This window comes from Phoca vitulina, unplaced genomic scaffold (assembly GCF_004348235.1).
Source record: "Phoca vitulina isolate PV1807 unplaced genomic scaffold, GSC_HSeal_1.0 scaffold20, whole genome shotgun sequence".
In the NCBI taxonomy this organism is placed as follows: Eukaryota; Metazoa; Chordata; class Mammalia; order Carnivora; family Phocidae; genus Phoca; species Phoca vitulina.
The window spans coordinates 3,466,918-3,484,764 of NW_022589723.1; the positions used below are offsets into that span (position 1 = coordinate 3,466,918).

General features: G+C 40.1%; 1 protein-coding gene across 5 annotated transcripts in view; it reads left to right on the plus strand.

The window, feature by feature from the left end:
- The window catches only part of FMN1 (formin 1), a 418,828-nt gene that overhangs the window by 223,967 nt on the left and 177,014 nt on the right, over positions 1–17,847 (plus strand). For all 5 annotated transcript variants that reach the window (XM_032417337.1, XM_032417336.1, XM_032417339.1 and 2 more), the window contains 2 exons: positions 6,016–6,782; positions 11,196–11,346. In XM_032417337.1, coding sequence (XP_032273228.1) covers positions 6,016–6,782; positions 11,196–11,346 — 918 coding nt within the window. The remainder of the gene's footprint in view (positions 1–6,015; positions 6,783–11,195; positions 11,347–17,847) is intronic.

Sequence of the window (17,847 nt, forward strand, 5' to 3'; positions counted from 1 at the left end):
TTATTTATTTATTTGACAGAGAGAGACACAGCGAGAGAGGGAACACAAGCAGGGGGAGTGGGAGAGGGAGAAGCAGGCTCCCCGCGGAGCAGGGAGCCCGATGCGGGGCTCGATCCCAGGACCCGGGATCATGACCCGAGCCGAAGGCAGACGCTTAACGACTGAGCCACCCAGGCGCCACCAAATAAATAAAATCTTAAAAAAAAAAAAAAAAGGTTCAGTGTCAGTCTGTAAATAATGGCCAATTATTGAAGAGATATCAAAGAATAAAAATCTGCATTTATTAAAAAATTCTCCTGGAATCATTGTGGCTTAACTGTGGTCAGGAAAATTAGTTAGGTGGTTGTTGCTGTTGTCTAGATAAAAGAGGACCAACTGAAAAGTTGAGGCAGTGGGAATGGAAGGAAGGGAATGAATCAGAGAAACCAGTGAGGCTTATTGATAAATAGTATGTTGGGAATGAGAGAGAGAAAGCAAGAAATCCCTTATGACACCCAGGTTTCTGAATGTGATGACTGGGAAGATGAAGATGCCATTAACTGCAAGAAGGCATTTCAGAGGAGGAACAAATTGAGGTTTGGCAGTGACGAGCTCATGATGAGTTCAGACGTGTTAAGTTTGAGGTGGCTGATTAAACATGCAGGTAGATCAATCAGGAGGATGTTTGGAATTAGGGCTTTAAGGTGACACTTTGGAAATAATACTGTATAGTAAATGAGTGTTGCAGTACCCTATTAGTATACAAGATGGTCCAGAGAGATTGTGTAGTGTGAGAAGGGTGAAATGGCAAGCAAGATCCGTAGGGAACAACATTTAAGGGATGAATGGAGGGAGAGGAGTCCACAGATTGACTGGAGAGAGCTGAAAAGTGGGAGGAAGTTGGGGGCGGGTAGAGAAAGTATATCAGGAGTTAAGGAAGCAGGGAGAATTTCAAGGCCCAGGCAACAGTCAACTCTTAACACTGCAACTTAGAGGGCAAGATCACAGCAAAGTGCTGACCAAATGTAACACTCAAATCGCAGGATTTCAATGAGTTGGGGGTGGGGCCGGGGGCAGAAGCCAATTATAATTGTTTGAAAGGAGAATGGATGAGAAAGCAGGTCAAGCGAGAGTTGTATGCTTTTTTCCCCAAAAATTCTGCTTTGAAAAAGAGACAGTGAGGAAGAAAGGGCAACAGAACAGAATAAGAAGGTATCTTTAGGGGCGCCTGGGTAGCTCAGTTGGTTAAGCATCCAGCTGTTGGTTTCGGCTCAGGTCATGATCTCAGGGTCCTGAGATCGAGTCCCATGTCAGGCTCCCTGCTCAGTGGGGAGTCTGCTTGAGATTCTCCCTTTCCCTTTGCCCCTCCTCCCGCTCACACACTCTCTCTCTTAAAAAATAAATAAATAAAGTAACTTTATTTTTGCTTTAGATGGATAGAGCATGATGCGGGGAGCCTGCTGAGAGCTGAAAGCAAGATGGTGTGGCCACTGGCCTCTGGGACAGTGGCAAAGAGACAGTAATAATGGTAGCAAACTTATGTGGTACCTACTATGTTCCAAACACTCCTCTATATGTTGTTTTATATATATAAACTCATCTACTTCTCAGCTGCCTTATGAGGTGGAATCTGTTAGTATCCCCATTTTACTTATGAGAACACTGAGGTCCAGAGAAGTTAAATAACCTGCCCAATTTGTGCTCTACCCACTGCACTAAGCAAATGCATTACAGAGTCACCGAAACAATGTATAGGTACATATATCAGCTTCAGCGGCTTCAGAAGATCATTGGTTAAGAGGTAGATGGGAAGGGCATGGGACAAAACCAAGGTGTTTGCTGTAGATACAGGTCAGTTGTGTGATAAAGGGAAAGTCTCTCTGTGGAACATGTCTTTGCAACTTTTTCCTATTATTAGGAAGTTGAAAATTATTGGCTCATCAATGTTATTTGACTCTTAACTTTCTTGGAAGAAGGTTAGTTGGGAACAACACGCCAGAGTTAGTTTGTTGTGGCAGAAATGAACTAGGCACTGTAATGAAATTGACGTGTTGGCAAGCGATTCTGTGGACATCAGGGCTGGGCTGTAGCTAGAGGTGGGCAAGAGAGGGAGGGGGAGATGGTGACGGGCAGGATGTTGAAACACAGATTATCTTGATCACATAGTTGAATGAAACTTGAAATTACATTCAGGCATTTGGTAGTAGAACTCCTGAAAGATTGGGTAAGGTTTTGTATTTGTACTACCTTGTTTATCCAGACTTGCTAAAGCTTTTCCTGGTTTTGTGCCCATCATTCCACAAAGGTGGCATTATTTGGAAATGTGAAAGAATAATTGCAAATCTGTTAGTCTTTTCTTCTAATATTATCATTAGCAATAGTACCTAAGAGTAACATTTATTCAGATGTCATGTACATTTCTAAAAACCCTAGAGCTGGCTCATAATCATCCTCACTTTACACTTGGGGAAACTCAGACTTGAAGACACGACGTTCCTTGCCCAAGGTTGTAAAGCTAGCAAGTGGCTAAGCGGGGATGCAGATCAGGTAGTAAGAATCCAGAGCTCAGGCACCTAACCCGCTGTGCTATATATGAAATAGATGGAGTCCAGATTTCGCCTGTTTTTTCAGAGTTGCATCAGGCTGCCATGTTCACACGTGAGAAAATCAACTTTAGAAAAACCTTGCCTCTAGTTCTACTAACCATAGTTACTTGGGGGTTGGTTCCTAAGGGAAAAAGGCTAGTATAAATATAGTTATAAGGTGTCTTAATGAATGTGGAGAATCTTCACATGTCTTTACCTTCTCTGATGAGGTCATTACAAATATTTCTTTACCTTTTCAATGCAAAAGGGATCTGCGCTTGTGTACACTTTGGTGTTCTAGACATTTGTGGGCTGAAATTACAGTGACGAGAGTTTCGTTAGCCATCAGGAAGGCCCATAGGACAATGACTGGTTAGAACTGTTGCTGTCGTTGTATCTATCTACTACTTGTTGTGCCAGCTGCTGGAACACAGAGGTGAAGGATGGTACCCTCCCTGATTCCATCTCATGGGAATGTATAATCTGATGAGAAAGGCAGAAATTCAATGAGGTCACCAGAAATATTTAATTACCATGAAACTGGTTTCTGGAAACCCTAATAACATCATGAATTTGACTGTTTTCCAGTTAATCAAAATAGGCTAAATGGCTTTGAAGGCTGGGAAACAGGCTAGTTAATGACCAAGAGCATGTCAGCTCTGTGCTAATAAGTGTAAAACCATAGATTCGAGGCATTGAAATAACTGAAAAGATAAGTGTTAAAAAGGTAAACGTCCTTCCCATTTACAAGTGCACCAAAAACTGTAGGATACTTAGGAATAAACCTAACCAAAGAGCTAAAAGATCTATACTGTGAAAACTATAGAACACTAATAAAAAAAACTGAAGAGGACACAAAGAAATGGAAAAATATTCCATGCTTATGGATTGGAAGAACATATATTGTTAAAATGTCTATACTACCCAAAGTAATCTACACATTTAATGCAATCCCTATCAAAATACCACCACCATTTTTCACAGAGCTAGAACAAACAATCCTAAAATTTGTATGGAACCACAAAAGACCCTGAATAGCCAAAGCACTCTTGAAAAGCAGAGCTGGGAGGCATCACAATTCTGGACTTCAAACTATATTACAAAGCTGTAGTCATTAGGACAGTATGGTATTGGCATAAAAACAGACACATAGATCAATGAAACAGAATAGAAAACCCAGAAATGGACCCACAACTCTATGGTCAACTAATCTTTGACAAAGCAGGAAAGACTATCCAATGGAAAAAAAGATAGTCTCTTCAACAAATGGTGTTGGGAAAACTTATTTTCTTACACCATACACAAAAATAAATTCAAAATCAATGAAAGGCCTAAATGTGAGACAGGACTCCATCAAAATCCTAGAGGAGAACACAGGTAGCAACCTCTTTGACCTTGGTCATTGCAACTTCTTACTAAACATGTCTCCGGACACAAGGGAAACAAAAGCAAAAATGAACTATTAGGACTTCATCAAGATAGAAATCTTCTGCACAGCAAAGGAAACAATCAACAGAACTAAAAGACAACCTATGGAATGGAAGAAGATATTTGCAAATGACATATCTCATAAAGGGATATATATATAAAGAACTTATAAAGTTAACATGCCCCCCAAATAAATAATAAAGAACTAATAAAGAAATGGGCAGAAGACGTGAACAGACATTTTTTCTTTTTTTCTTTTTTTTAAGATTTTATTTATTTATTTGACAGAGACAGACACAGCGAGAGAGGGAACACAAGCAGGGGGAGTGGGAGAGGGAGAAGCAGGCTTCCCGCTGAGCAGGGAGCCCAATGCGGGGCTCAATCCCAGGACCCTGGGATCATGACCTGAGCCGAAAGCAGACGCTTAACGACTGAGCCACCCAGGCTCCCCGAACAGACATTTTTTCAAAGAAGACATCCAGATGGCTAATACACACATGAAAAGAGGCTCGACATCACTCATCATCAGGGAAATACAAATCAAAACCACAATGAGATACCATCCCACACCTGTGGTATCTCAAATTAACACAGGAAACAACAGATGTTGGCAAGGATGTGGAGAAAGGGGGGCCCTCTTATGCTGTTGGTGGGAATGCAAACTGGTGCAGCCACTCTAGAGAACAGTTTGGACGTTCCTCAAAAAGTTAAAAATAGAACTACCCTATAACCCACAAATTGTACTACTAGATATTTACCCAAAGGACATAAAAATACTGATTTGAAGGGGCACATACCCCCTGATGTTTATAAAAGCAGCATTATCAACAATAGCCAAATTATGGAGAGAACCCAGATGTCCATCAACAGATGAATGGATAAAGAAGAGGTGGTATATATAGAGTGGAATATCACTCAGACATCAAAAAGAATGAAATCTTGCCATTTGCAAAGATGTGGATGGAGCTAGAGTATATTATGCTAAGTGAAATAAGTCCATCAGAGAAAGACCAAAACCATATGATTTCACTGATATGTGGCATTTAAGAAACAAAACAGATGAACATAGGGGAAGGGCAAAAAAGAGGGAAGCAAACCATAAGAGACTCTTACCTAACTACAGAGGACAAACTGAGGGTTGATGGAGGGAGGTGGGTGGAGGATGGGCTAAATGGGTGATCGATATTAAGGAGGGCACTTGTTGTGATGAGCACTGGGTGTTATATGTAAGTGATGAATCAGTCAATTCTACTCCTGAAACCAATGTTATACTATATGTTAACTAACTAGAATCTAAATAAAACATTGAAATAGAAAAAAAGGTAAATGTCTTATACAGTTTAAAATCCTGGGTATGTGGAAGATAAAAATAGCAAATCTTAATAGTCTCATTTTCTGTGTATTTGTATTGCTTATTTATTACTATATTATGAAAAATTATGAAACAGACCCAAATATTGATCAGGGACAGCTTTAATATGGAAACTTCTAGAAAATACACGTGTGATAGCTTCTTCTCACACCTTTTGTTTCTGCTGTGTTGGCCCAGAAACCCCATAGAAGAGGTATTCTAAGGGAGACTGTGAGGATAGCCAGAAGAATCTCCATTTTTTTCTTACAGTTTTCTTTTTCCAATCCCAAATTAAAAGTAATAAAAGATATATTCAAGCATGTTCAAATTTTTATGAATACTTTGTTTTGCTTTTGATATCAAAACGGGGTGAAAGTTCTTAGGGGACAGTTTTACTGTAAGCCTTAATCCATGGTAATTATTCCCCATGAGGTCAGATTGGATGAAATTATGCTTCTACTCCAACGGTTTAAGTCTTTGAAAAATTCCTAAAGTGAAATTTATACCCTGTCATATCCTCAAAAGAATGTCTCTGTGTTTCCCTGTGTTGATGTGGGCTGGGCTATGGTGGCACAGGGATGATATTGAAGTTTTTATTTCGGATATTTGTTTGTTTTTGTTTTTGTTTTTTTAATAAATTCTTTACTTTCTTTCCCACTGCTATCTCTACAGGCTCAGTTTGAACTCCAGGCATTTCATATCCGGGGGGAGCACGCAGTGGTTACAGCAAGACTAGAAGAAACCATTGAAACTCTCAAACGGGAGACAGAACACCGATGGCGAGGAGGACGTGAAGAGATGAGAGATGTGTGTATCTCCACTGACGATGACTATCCTCCAAAGACCTACAGAAATGTGTGCATCCAGACAGACAGAGAGACCTTTCTCAAACCCTGTGAAAGTGAAAGCAAGACAATCAGAAGCAACCAGATAATACCCAAAAAGCTGAATATCTCCTCTCTAAGTCAGCTCTCTCCCCCAAATGACAACAAAGACACCCATGTACCACTTCAGTCTGTGGAAGGCCTCTCACCAAGTCAGCAAAAGGCATCGCCTCCCCCTCCTGCACCACCCCTACCAGCAGCCATCCCTCCCCCTCCTCCTCCTCCCCTCCCACCTGGACTTGGACCTTTGCCACCAGTACCTCCACCACCACCTGTGAGTGCTGGACCACCCCCCCCTCCGCCCCCTCCTCTGCCTCCAAGTGCCGGGCCTCCTCCGCCTCCTCCTCCACCACCACTTCCCAATTCTCCTGCTCTGCCCACCAGTGGGGGGCCTCCTCCTGCTCCAACACCTCCAGGACTTGCACCCCCACCTCCTCCTGGACTCTTCTTTGGAGTTGGCCCTTCTTCTAGCCAATGTCCTCGGAAGCCAGCCATTGAGCCGAGTTGCCCCATGAAGCCTTTATACTGGACTAGAATACAAATAAGTGATAAAAGGTAAGCCCAACTCCTCTGGCCCATTCTCAGGTTGTGAATTCCCAGGATTTTGCACAAGTGACATTTTATTCTTCCCAGTTGGATATCTGTGTACTGTGACATACATTTCTCAGATGCAGTATAGTGAGTACTTTGGATAAACAATGTTAGAGTGTTTAGAGGGAGAATGTCTGTCTCTACCAGGTCTTGTCTGTATTTGCTATAGACTGATGCTGGGAGAACAGTGTGTGCAATGTCAGATCCTTCTCTAAGATAAAGATTCCATTTTACAGACTCTTCTTAGAGAAGAGCCCTGGTCTAAGTTGGAGCCTTCTCCAACATCCCTACAGCTAGCAAGTAATCATACGGACATAGAGCCTGAACCTATACTTAGGTTCACTGAAGATTTTTAGAATATCTGTCTTGTCTTTCGATGGGATCATCAACCTTATGATCTGGATACTTAACAGGTAGGTGTAATTTTTCAGGTTTTATTAGAAGAGCCAGACATAGCTGAGTCATTAGCTCTTTAGGTCAGAAGGGAGTCAAAAAACAGAAAATCTCTGCTTGAACTCTCATTCCCCTAACTGTTAAATGCCCTCACATCTTATACCTTGTTGCTCAGAGAAAGTGCCCGTAGAGTACATCTAACATGTGTATAGCTTGTTAAGCTGGGTCTGTATGGCAGCAAGATAGGTTGGTTAGAAACTTCCATTCAAACATATTTGAATTTAATTTCTTCTCCCTCATTTCAGAGTCTGTCAAGAGGACAATGAGAGAGATGTTGACAATCTCTAGATTTGAAGTTCATTTGTTTGCAAAGAACAGCAAATAGAGAACACATTTTTGAACTTATTCCCCAAATCATTATGTGGTGGTGAATCTTTCAATTTATATAACATTTTGTATGTGGAAGGCAGGATATTAAACAAAATAACATGAAATTCACAATTATAAAGCAACTGGAAATCACTATAGGAGGAGTGGGTATTACCTTCAAGCTACGCATATGGTGAACTAAGTTGATTATGTGCTTCATATTGGCCCCTTTCCTCTAACCAAAAAAAATAAGGACCAAGAGTTTATGTGTGGAAATCTTGATGCTTTTTTAAAATGCTGATACTTTATTATTTCCCAAATGAATGGTTAAAAAGAGAGAGAGAGAGAGAAGATCCCGAAATAGCTCCTAACGATTAGTTGCAGTACTAATATTCCTTTTTGTCCCATTCAAGACTCAGATGACATTTCCTGAGAAATAGTTTCCCAGAATATTTATATGGAGCTGTGTTCCCTTATTAGTGTTCTCAAAAATTAATGTACAGACATTCCAGAGTGATGAATCCCACCTGTCAGCCCTGGGGTAGTGTGTTCTGACAGCACATGGAACTGTTCCACACCTGTGTCTCACTAGCCTGCCTCCACTCTATTCCCCTCAAGACTCCATAAGCAACCAATATCCTAGACCATAGCAGTGGTATAACAGTACCGCTGGGAGATATGGGCCCTTTGCCCACTCTTCAAGGTGGGACAAAGTCAAGCTGGAGATAATCGTTATGTTTTTCACTCCTTATGTAGTTGGCCATTTTGAGAAAGAAAACAATTACATACTCAAGCTCTTATTAGTTTCACTATAAGTTTAGGGCTTCAGTTTTAAGCAAAATGAAAAGTAGATGAATGTACTGAGTTTCTGGCATGAAGACTGCAATATGGCCGCTTCCCGCTGCTCCACACATTTAGTCTCTCTTATCATGGGTCCCTCAAAATGGTTTTGTACCCTCAGAGCATGAGTACTTCTTTTAAACTAAAAGGCTGTAGATTTTCCGTGTAGTATTTATTTATGTACAAAACTAAAATTTTTTAGGGTGTGTTTTTTAAAAAGAGAGGAAATGGTATTTTAGTATTTTGTACAACCAGGAGGGTAAGCACTGTGTATAATGTACCCATGGTAAATCTTGGTCTTGGTCTTCTGGGGATCTAGCAGTAAAATATGAATTTTCTCCATTATATATGTACTGCCTCTCACCCACCTGATTGTTTTTGTTACTAACATGAACTGATTTTTAACTTTTGCCATTTTGCATTCTTCAGTGTCTGTTTTCTGGCTTCTAGAATAGGGAAGAGACATTTAGTTAAAGAAAAAGAAATCCTAATCTGTCTACTTTTTTGGCTTCCTAATAAATATGTTTTCCTAGTGAGTATCTTCTCCTCCTTCCTCCTCTCCTCCCTCCTCCCTCTACCATTTCTCCCCTCTCCAGTCTCTCTTTCCTCTTCCTTCTACCTCCTCTTCCTCTTCTTGTGAGCTAGATTTGTATGTTCAGTGGTCAGAGAGGAAGTGACCATTATAACAGAGGAGATGGTCTATTGTGAGCGAGTTCTTGTTACTGCCCAACCAAATGCCTGCTGTCCCCAACTCACTGAAAGGTAGTATTCCAAAATTCTTTTATTCATTATTGGAAATGCCTTTTCCCATAGAAACAATGTAGTAAATGGTGATGAAGTGTTCAACCTATCAAAGCCAATTTACTCTAGAATAGGAGTGAGTTGCAGCCTACTCATACTAGCCTGAGCTCAGAGTCCTTGGAGCTGGGGCCAAGCAGTACAGGTGAAGGGATGGGGGTTGGGGAGGTGGGGGATGGATGGGTCTGAACAATCCCCCTATGCATCACACCACCTCCCTCTACACACCCTCTCCTCAGCTTCCCAGAACCTTCATGAGGCCCAGACCAGCAGCCCTTAACAGACTGCATGCTCCAAAATTCCCTGGCTCTCTTCTGCCATCAAGATCCCCCTTCCTAAGTGCAGCTGAGATAAGCACTTAACAGTGTTTGTGTTTCAAATGGAAGTTAAGTGAGTGGCAGAGATGGGCAGCTGAGGCAGGAGCACAGGGATGGATGTACTTCGTTGGAAGTGTCCTAGATCTTGGGTGATGATTTCACAGGTATTCATTATACTCTTATACGTTATAGATGTCACACATATACTCTTAAATGGCTCAAATATTATAAAAAAGTGGAGAGAAGTGAATCTGAACGGACCAAGATGTTCATATTTCATGGGAAAGGCAGACATGTAGCAAAATGTGAACACACAGATCCGAGAAGTCAGTCTTTCCATCTGTTTTGAATATGAGAATCGCCTTTTAGCATCAAAACATTTTGTGGACTACCCCATATAATAATAGTTCTTTTAGTTTTCAGTGATGGAAAAAAAATACATATTAAAACAAAGGTAGGTACTTACAGATATTATGGATCATAATATATACATATATTTGAAAAGCAATAAATGTGTAGATGAAACATTATTTTTTTCTGTCTATGGGTATTAAGAGTGTTTAAAAATAATTTAAGACAGTAGACACTTGGGGGAAAATGTGTTCTGACTAAAGGAAGCCTGGATGGTAACTCTTCCAAGTTTTGGTCTCAGAGGCAGTTCTTTTATACCTGATTTTCCATATCTTCTTCTCTTTGTTTCAAAACTAGTGCCCCTGTTTTTTGAAGATAAAAAAAAACCCTAGAAACAAAAAGTACAGCCTCCCCATGGCTGCTTTAGTTGAAATCTCTGCAGGGCTGTTGCAATGAAGTCTTTTGGTTTGTTTTCATTGTTAAATACTGTTGTTGGGGCGGAGTGTTCTAAATCAAGTATTTCTAAATGAGCTCAGTCTGTTCACAAATTATGGGTCTTGCCCTGAGTTGACATGAGCTAATCCTAAAAACCATTTTTAAAAGTATTAGAAAAAGCCCAAAGAGAGGGTAAATCTTTACCTTAGTAGAAGGTGAAGAATTTTTTTTTTAAGAATTTTTATTAAGAATTATCCCATCAATATCTCAGAATTGGTTATCTTTTCAGCATTTATATGATGCCCATTTTTACCCATGATGGAAACACCATAGACTGAGGGAGGAACAGCTTATATGGCATCAATCATGTGAATCACAGGATTTCTGGTCCCACTTGGTTTCTCTAAATCTCTCTTTCTCTCTTTGATTGTATCTAATGATCATTCGGTTTTGGAAATGGTTGTTAGCTTTGGTGTTCTATAGTATATTTTGACTTTAAAAAAAAAGGTGTAACATGAAAAGCTCTTCTTCAAGCTTTATTAGAAGGAGATATATATAAACATACATATATAAATATAAACAAACTGAGGGTTCTAGAGGGGATGGGGTGGGGGGATGGGTTAGCCTGGTGATGGGTATTAAAGAGGGCACGTTCTGCATGGAGCACTGGGTGTTATACGCAACCAATGAATCATGGAACACTACATCAAAAACTAATGATGTAATGTATGGTGATTAACATAACATAATAAAATAAAATTAAAAATATATATATATAATCTTAAATGAGTTATAAAGTGAATTAGAGATTTCATTATATTCTGTTCTTTTCTGTTTTGATTTTAATGTTTAACTTATCATTTTCTCTTTTAAGCCAAAGTGCTACACCAACCTTATGGGATTCCTTAGAAGAACCTGATATTCGGGATACTAGTGAATTTGAGTATTTATTCTCCAAAGACACAACTCAGCAGAAGAAAAAACCTCTGTCAGAGACCTATGAGAAAAAGAACAAGGTCAAAAAGGTACTGAATGACTATAGTAATCATTGTATTTTTTTGTCATACGTGGGAATTCATTATGTGCTGCTGGTTTGCTGTTTTCCAAAAATGTTTTGGAAGGTTTTAAGTCACTGATGACAAAAGAGAGTCAGTAGTTTGAGAAATCTGTGCTTGTGCTTTCAGTCATATCTGAATTTTCAAACTATCTTCTTAATTTGATCTGGACTTTTTTCAGCTAATAATTCTATTGAAAAAAATATAAAATTTAACTTATAATTAGTGAAAGTAATTATATGGAAAATATGTCTTACTCATTAACTTATTTATAAATGCATTCATTTAACAAACATTTATTGGGAGTATATTTATGCTAGGTTTTATTTTAGGCCCTTGTGGTCCAGTGTGGTAACCATTAGCTACATGTGGCTATTTAAGTAATACAATTAGATAAATTAGATAAATTAAAAATTCAGTCCTTCAGTGGCATTTGCCACTTTTCAGTTTTGTTTTTGTGGCTAGTGGCTACCATATAGCACAGATTAAAAAAAAATGTCATTATAAAAGTTTTATTGGGTAGCACAGTCTGACATCTGGGATATGTTGGTGAGAAAACCCCAAAGACCTTTGCCCTGTGGTACTTACATTAAAAATCAGTGTTAGAAACAAAACATTAAACCACTCGAAAAAGCAAGGTAAGGAAGATGGATTTTGGCAGGGTGGGGGCAGGGCTGCAGGGTTTTTTTTGTTTTGTTTTTAAAGATTTTATTTATTTATTTGACAGAGAGACAGAGAGGGAACACAAGTAGGGGGAGTGGGAGAGGGAGAAGCAGGCTTCCCGCTGAGCCGGGAGCCCTATGTGGGGCTCGATCCCAGGACCTTGGGATCATGATCCGTGCCAAAGGCAGATGCTTAACTGACTGAGCCACCCAGGCGCCCCAGGGCTGCAGTTTTAAGTGGAATGTTCAGAGTAGTCCTCATGGAGAAGTTGACTTCTGAGCAAAGACGAGGACTTGAAGTCAGAGGCTGCCAGCCATACATCAGAGAGCAAGTTCAAGATTCCCCAAGCTTTCGGGCAGATGTGAAGTTGAATGGCAGCTGAGCCATGCACAGGCTGCGTGACCTAGGTCAAAGTTCTTCCTCTCTTTGCCTCCATCCCCTCACTGTAACCTGAGATAATGACTACTCATATTATTATTCTAAGTAGTTATTAAATGAGGTAATTGATATATCATGCTTAGCACAGTGTCTGAAGCCGTCAGCTCTCAACAAAGGATGGCTACTCTCACTTTGTTACTGTTGATGTTACTGCTGCAAATTCTCAGCATTAGCATTTTGATAATAGCATAGATGGTGCTGAGGAAAAAGTATAATGCATCTATGGTTCTGCTCTTGATTTGCTGTGTGAGCTTGGGCTGCTCGTCTGTATTGTCTAGGCCATATTTCTTCCTTTTCTATAAAAATCTGAGTCTACCTGACCCACCAGGATGCTGTGAAATTGAATCTAAGAAGGGTGTGAAGGAAATATTTTGAGAAGTGTTATACTGAATATTATCATCAACCCTTTATTCTTAAATTATTTAGCGGGCTTCATGCATTGATTCATATCTCAAGGAACATTATGATTACGAAATCAGCTGTGCCTTAGAGGGGCAAAAATGACAAAAGCCTGAATGCAGTTTTCTGTTAATCGAATCAGGTTCTCCCACTGACTTGAATTATGAATGAAAATCATCATCAAAGTTTTTTCTTTTTTTTACCACTCAAGCACATGGGAATTATGTTTTCATGAGAAAAATGTGACACCAAAAATAATCAAATATCAGACCAAATCTTTTTTTTTTTTAAGAGTTTTTTTATTTATTTGACAGAGAGAGACACAGCGAGAGAGGGAACACAAGCAGGGGGAGTGGGAGAGGGAGAAGCAGGCCTCTCGCCGAGCAGGGAGCCCGATGCGGGTCTCGATCCCAGGACCCCGGGATCATGACCTGAGCTGAAGGCAGACGCTTAACCCACTGAGCCACCCAGGTGCGCCCAGACCAAATCTCTTAAGAGGACATATTGCATGAAACAATTTGAAGTTTTCAACAGCTATATATTCCCATGCAGTGTGAGGTTCATACGAGACAGAAGTAAGTGTGCTTTAAGGGCTAGCTGGCTTATTAAAATGCCATCTATAGACACAGAAGACTCCTTTCCTGTCTGAAAAGCACAAGAATAATTTCTGTATTCCACAGCTAGCCTCAATTTACCTCTTCCAGGAAGCCACTTCTGGCTAACCAGGAACTCCACTGAATGTTTTCTTATGCAATATCACATTAAACTTTTGTCCTCTCTTTCCTCTCAGATTGGTATTACCCCTTTCTTTTTTTTTTTCCTCCCTCTGGATGCTTGATAACATGTTGTTTACTCATAAAACGAATTACTTCTGTTTTGGCAAATGAGTATTTTTAAAACATCAAAGAATTTGTTTTTAAAACATCAAAGCATTTGGTTGTTTATTCTTATTTCTTATCTCATAATTGTTTGCCTGTGCAACAGAGGATTTCCACTAAGGCAGTTAGTGCTTGATATGTTTATTCTGTTTCCCCGTCTGAGGGGAAAAATATGCTTCATTTGAACTCTTTAATCTTTCTGAGCAGCGAGATTGCCGTCGCCCTGTAGAACCCGCGAGTATGTGTAGTCTCCACATCTCTCTTCAAGTGGAGGCAAACCTGTGGATCGACTGGGCTTTACCCTCTCGCGACTGGTTGGGAGTTTTCAGTGAGCCTGTGGCCTATGTGAGAGCTGAGATTTTAAGTTTTACAGAAAAAAACGAGCTGAGTCAATGCCAGAAAACTCTAACCCTGTCCCTTATGAGCTTTCCCTCCGCACCCGTAGTCAGATTTCACACTTTGAGATGGATGTCTCTTCCAAGAGCCAGATTTTTGTTGTTGTTGCTCTTAAAATGAAAGTGAAAGTAAATTGCAGAGGTTTTGAGCAGCTGGGGGAGTTTACAGCATCAGAGGCCAACTTCATCAGCTTAACCGCAGAATGATTCCCACGCAAGGCAACCAGGAAGAACATCGGCCAGATGGGTCTCATTCCTAATGATTGGAGTGGAGAGTATGTTGGAGATTTAAACATCAAGCATTACGAGTCTTGGCTGTAGGAACTCAGCCAGCGCTGAGACTTCCATGTGAGTACCTCTTAAGCGGAGCTGGTCTTCATTCCTCTGTGCCATCTACAGTCCTAGTTCAGAAGTAACTGTCAGAATTGCCAAGATCCTGCTGAACTTGGACACTAGTTTCTATTTCATCTTCTGTAGTAGCATTTGAAGTTCCTGTCACTGGCAGTGGTTATCAGTAAGCAGATACATATATTCTTTGGGCAGAGATCCTGTTCCATAATATCTTATCATCTGAGAGTTGGAAGGAACCTTGCCAGTCAGCGAATTCTGTACATGAATTTTCAGTATGGCAAATTTTGGTACATGAGAAACTGAGACCTAGAAAGATGACGTGACTTCTCGGGTTTGCACATCGGTGACTGGGAAGACGCCAATAACGACAGACACTTGAGAGGATGTACAAGAGCCTCAAATGTGTCTTCATTTCCCCTTCATTTAAACATGGATTTGCCGCACAGATGATGGTCATAAATTTTACTGGGATGACTGAGCTGACATTTATAAATGAGAGTGGTCATTAGTAAAATCACCAACAAAATACAGCTACACTTGTACAAATCCAAAATATTTCCTATATTAGAAAAGTATCCCAAGTTTGTTTGTTTGTTTGTTTGTTTGTTTTTGAGTCACTCTTTCATGAGGAAGCTAGATCTTTGAGAAAAAGGATGCTTTGGGTGTAACTCCAACAATCTATGTAGATTGAGAGCTGTTTTCCTTTGACTCTATCAACCATTTTAAGTATTAGCTGTAATACTAAGACAGATTTGTACTCCATACTCGGGCCTGTGCCATCCTCATTTGTGACACCAAACCATTCTGCGACGACAAACATAGCAGTCGCCGAATTGAGAACCGGAGCTGAAAACATCAGCTCCTGTTGGCACCACCAACACTCAGTACTGTCTCCTACTTTTTTTTTTTTGGTTCCTAATAACCTCAGAGCACGTTGTTTCACTTTCCCACACAGATTCCTTTTCTATAAAATGGGGAATAGCAACCCTTTACAGGCTTGTTATGAGGATAGAATGAAATCATGGTGATGAAAGTACTTTTTTTTTTTAAAGATTTTATTTATTTGACAGAGAGAGACACAGCAAGAGAGGGAACACAAGCAGGGGGAGTGGGAGAGGGAGAAGCAGGCTTCCCATGGAGCAGAGAGTCTGATGTGGGGCTCGATCCCAGGACCCTGGGACCATGACCCGAGCCGAAGGCAGACGCTCAACGACTGAGCCACCCAGGCGCCCCGTGATGAAAGTACTTTTAAGTATTTCCTAGAACTATGTATTAATACTTTTAGTCTATGAACTAATGATAAAGTTTTATGAAGAAATTCTTGAATGTCATTGATCCCCAAGGTCGTTGAGGAGTCTTAAAACATTAGTATGTCCATTGCTGAAACTATTTGCAAATGGTGATCTCTAGAGCATTCCTGTTTTTCAGGATTTATAGAATTCCACAACTTCCTAAATGCCACATGTAGACATCTGGTAGTTCATCTTACACTGGTTTATATATAGTCTTTTGCACTGTAAAACAGAGTTTCCACTGTCAATATGCCATTCTTATATGGTCTCTAAGTTCCATTTGTTCCTGGGAAAGGTAGGTCAGCACCTTGACATGGAGCCAGGAATCTGCCTTCATCGTCTGAGATTCTTCCTCCTGGTACCTGTCAAGGAAGTGGCCGCTCTGATAAACTTTCCAGTTGCTTCCCAAACTCACCCTACAACTTGCAGAAAATTAGCATGACCTGTCACTATTCTTCCTCTCTTGAAATGCCAAGATCTCACTTTGAATTATAAATCATCTCTGGACTTGTTCCCTCCTCTGTAAGATGCATAAAATCATTCCTCTCCCTCTGTCTTTTTAATAGATATTTCTTAAGAATTAATGAGATAAAGACTATTCCCTGAGCACTTGGGGGGACGAGCTGGGGAGGGGTTGTGATGCTTCAGCAGACACTATTCTGTTGAAACTTCCTGGAGCCAAGAGCCTTCAGTTGTAACTTGGTCACTTTGGCGAGGATCATAGCTGTAATTCTTAAATCCCAGACTTGGTGTCTCAGTTTAGTGGGGAGGGGAGAAGGTTAGAAGGAGAACGTTGTTTGGAAGCCTGAACATAAATTTATAGGGTTTTCATAACCTGTTGCCTTCCAAGTTTATATAATTTCAGCTTTTGTATACAGAGATAATGTTTCTGGGCTGCCTTGGTAAGGTATGTGCATTATTTTTTCCCCCAGGAGCGGGGATGATTTGCCAACCCCTTTGTATTTCTCATGTGTTTGAAAAATGAGTGGTGAGGTTAGGGGTTATCATCTATAGAAATGAGTGAAATAACTTGCCCATGTGTTGATTGCACCAATATATATGACCTTGAGGTCATTATGCTATGTCCAGATTCCTTAAGTGATATCTGGATTGATAAGGGCTTTCCTGTTCTTCAGCTTAAAGGCCCCTGACCTGCCAGACATACCAAAAGCAAACGGGAGCTCTACCCCACAATAGGCACCAATTTACAAAAGTTGTGCCTTGCAAAGTTTATTTGGAAATAAGGTGACCCCAAAAGTTAACTTGTACTTTTACTTTATTTGCTTATTTAAAAAAAAAATGTGGCTAGAGCTTGTCAAGTAAGGATATCAATGATTCTTTCAGAAAGTTAAATCTGAATATTATTCTTGGAGTTCAGCTATATTTCTCTGTTGGCTGTTAAACAGTAACAATCTGGACTCTGCCTCCGGCCAGCCACAGAATCATTAGGATGCTCATTACCTCCCCCAACCACAAGAGGGCACCTAAGAATGCCGAGACTCAAAGCTAAATTAGCTTCTTCGAGCTGGGAGAAGTGTGCAAACCTGTACAGAAGAGTAACCGGCCCTCAGCACCCTCCTTAGTCTCCTTAAGTCTCTTCATTGTGGACCATGAGAGCACATCATCCACACAAAGTGCTGGGAGCCAAGTGCATATGAGAAAGGCCTGTAGGTATTAGTAGAATAGAAATTACTATTTGACATAGTTCCAGTGCTTAGAATGAATGACTGTAATATAAAAATGCATAAAGTATTAGGATTAGCCCCTATGTAACTGATCCTAGAATCATCTCCACGACCTGCATGTGTGCGCAAACACACACGTATACACAGCTTTATAAATGTTCCATATCTGAAGGGAGGGAAGTTTTTTTTTTTTTTTTTAAGGGAATGAAGAGTTATTTGAATATAGATTTTGTTTTGAAAAACAAAAAAAATATTAGATATGACAAGATAGGCTATGAGAAAATCATTCTAAATATTTATATTTTTAAAAAGTATCCTTCCGCTTGGTTGAAGAAAGTTTTGATTTCTTGCCTGTGTTTTTCTGGACCTC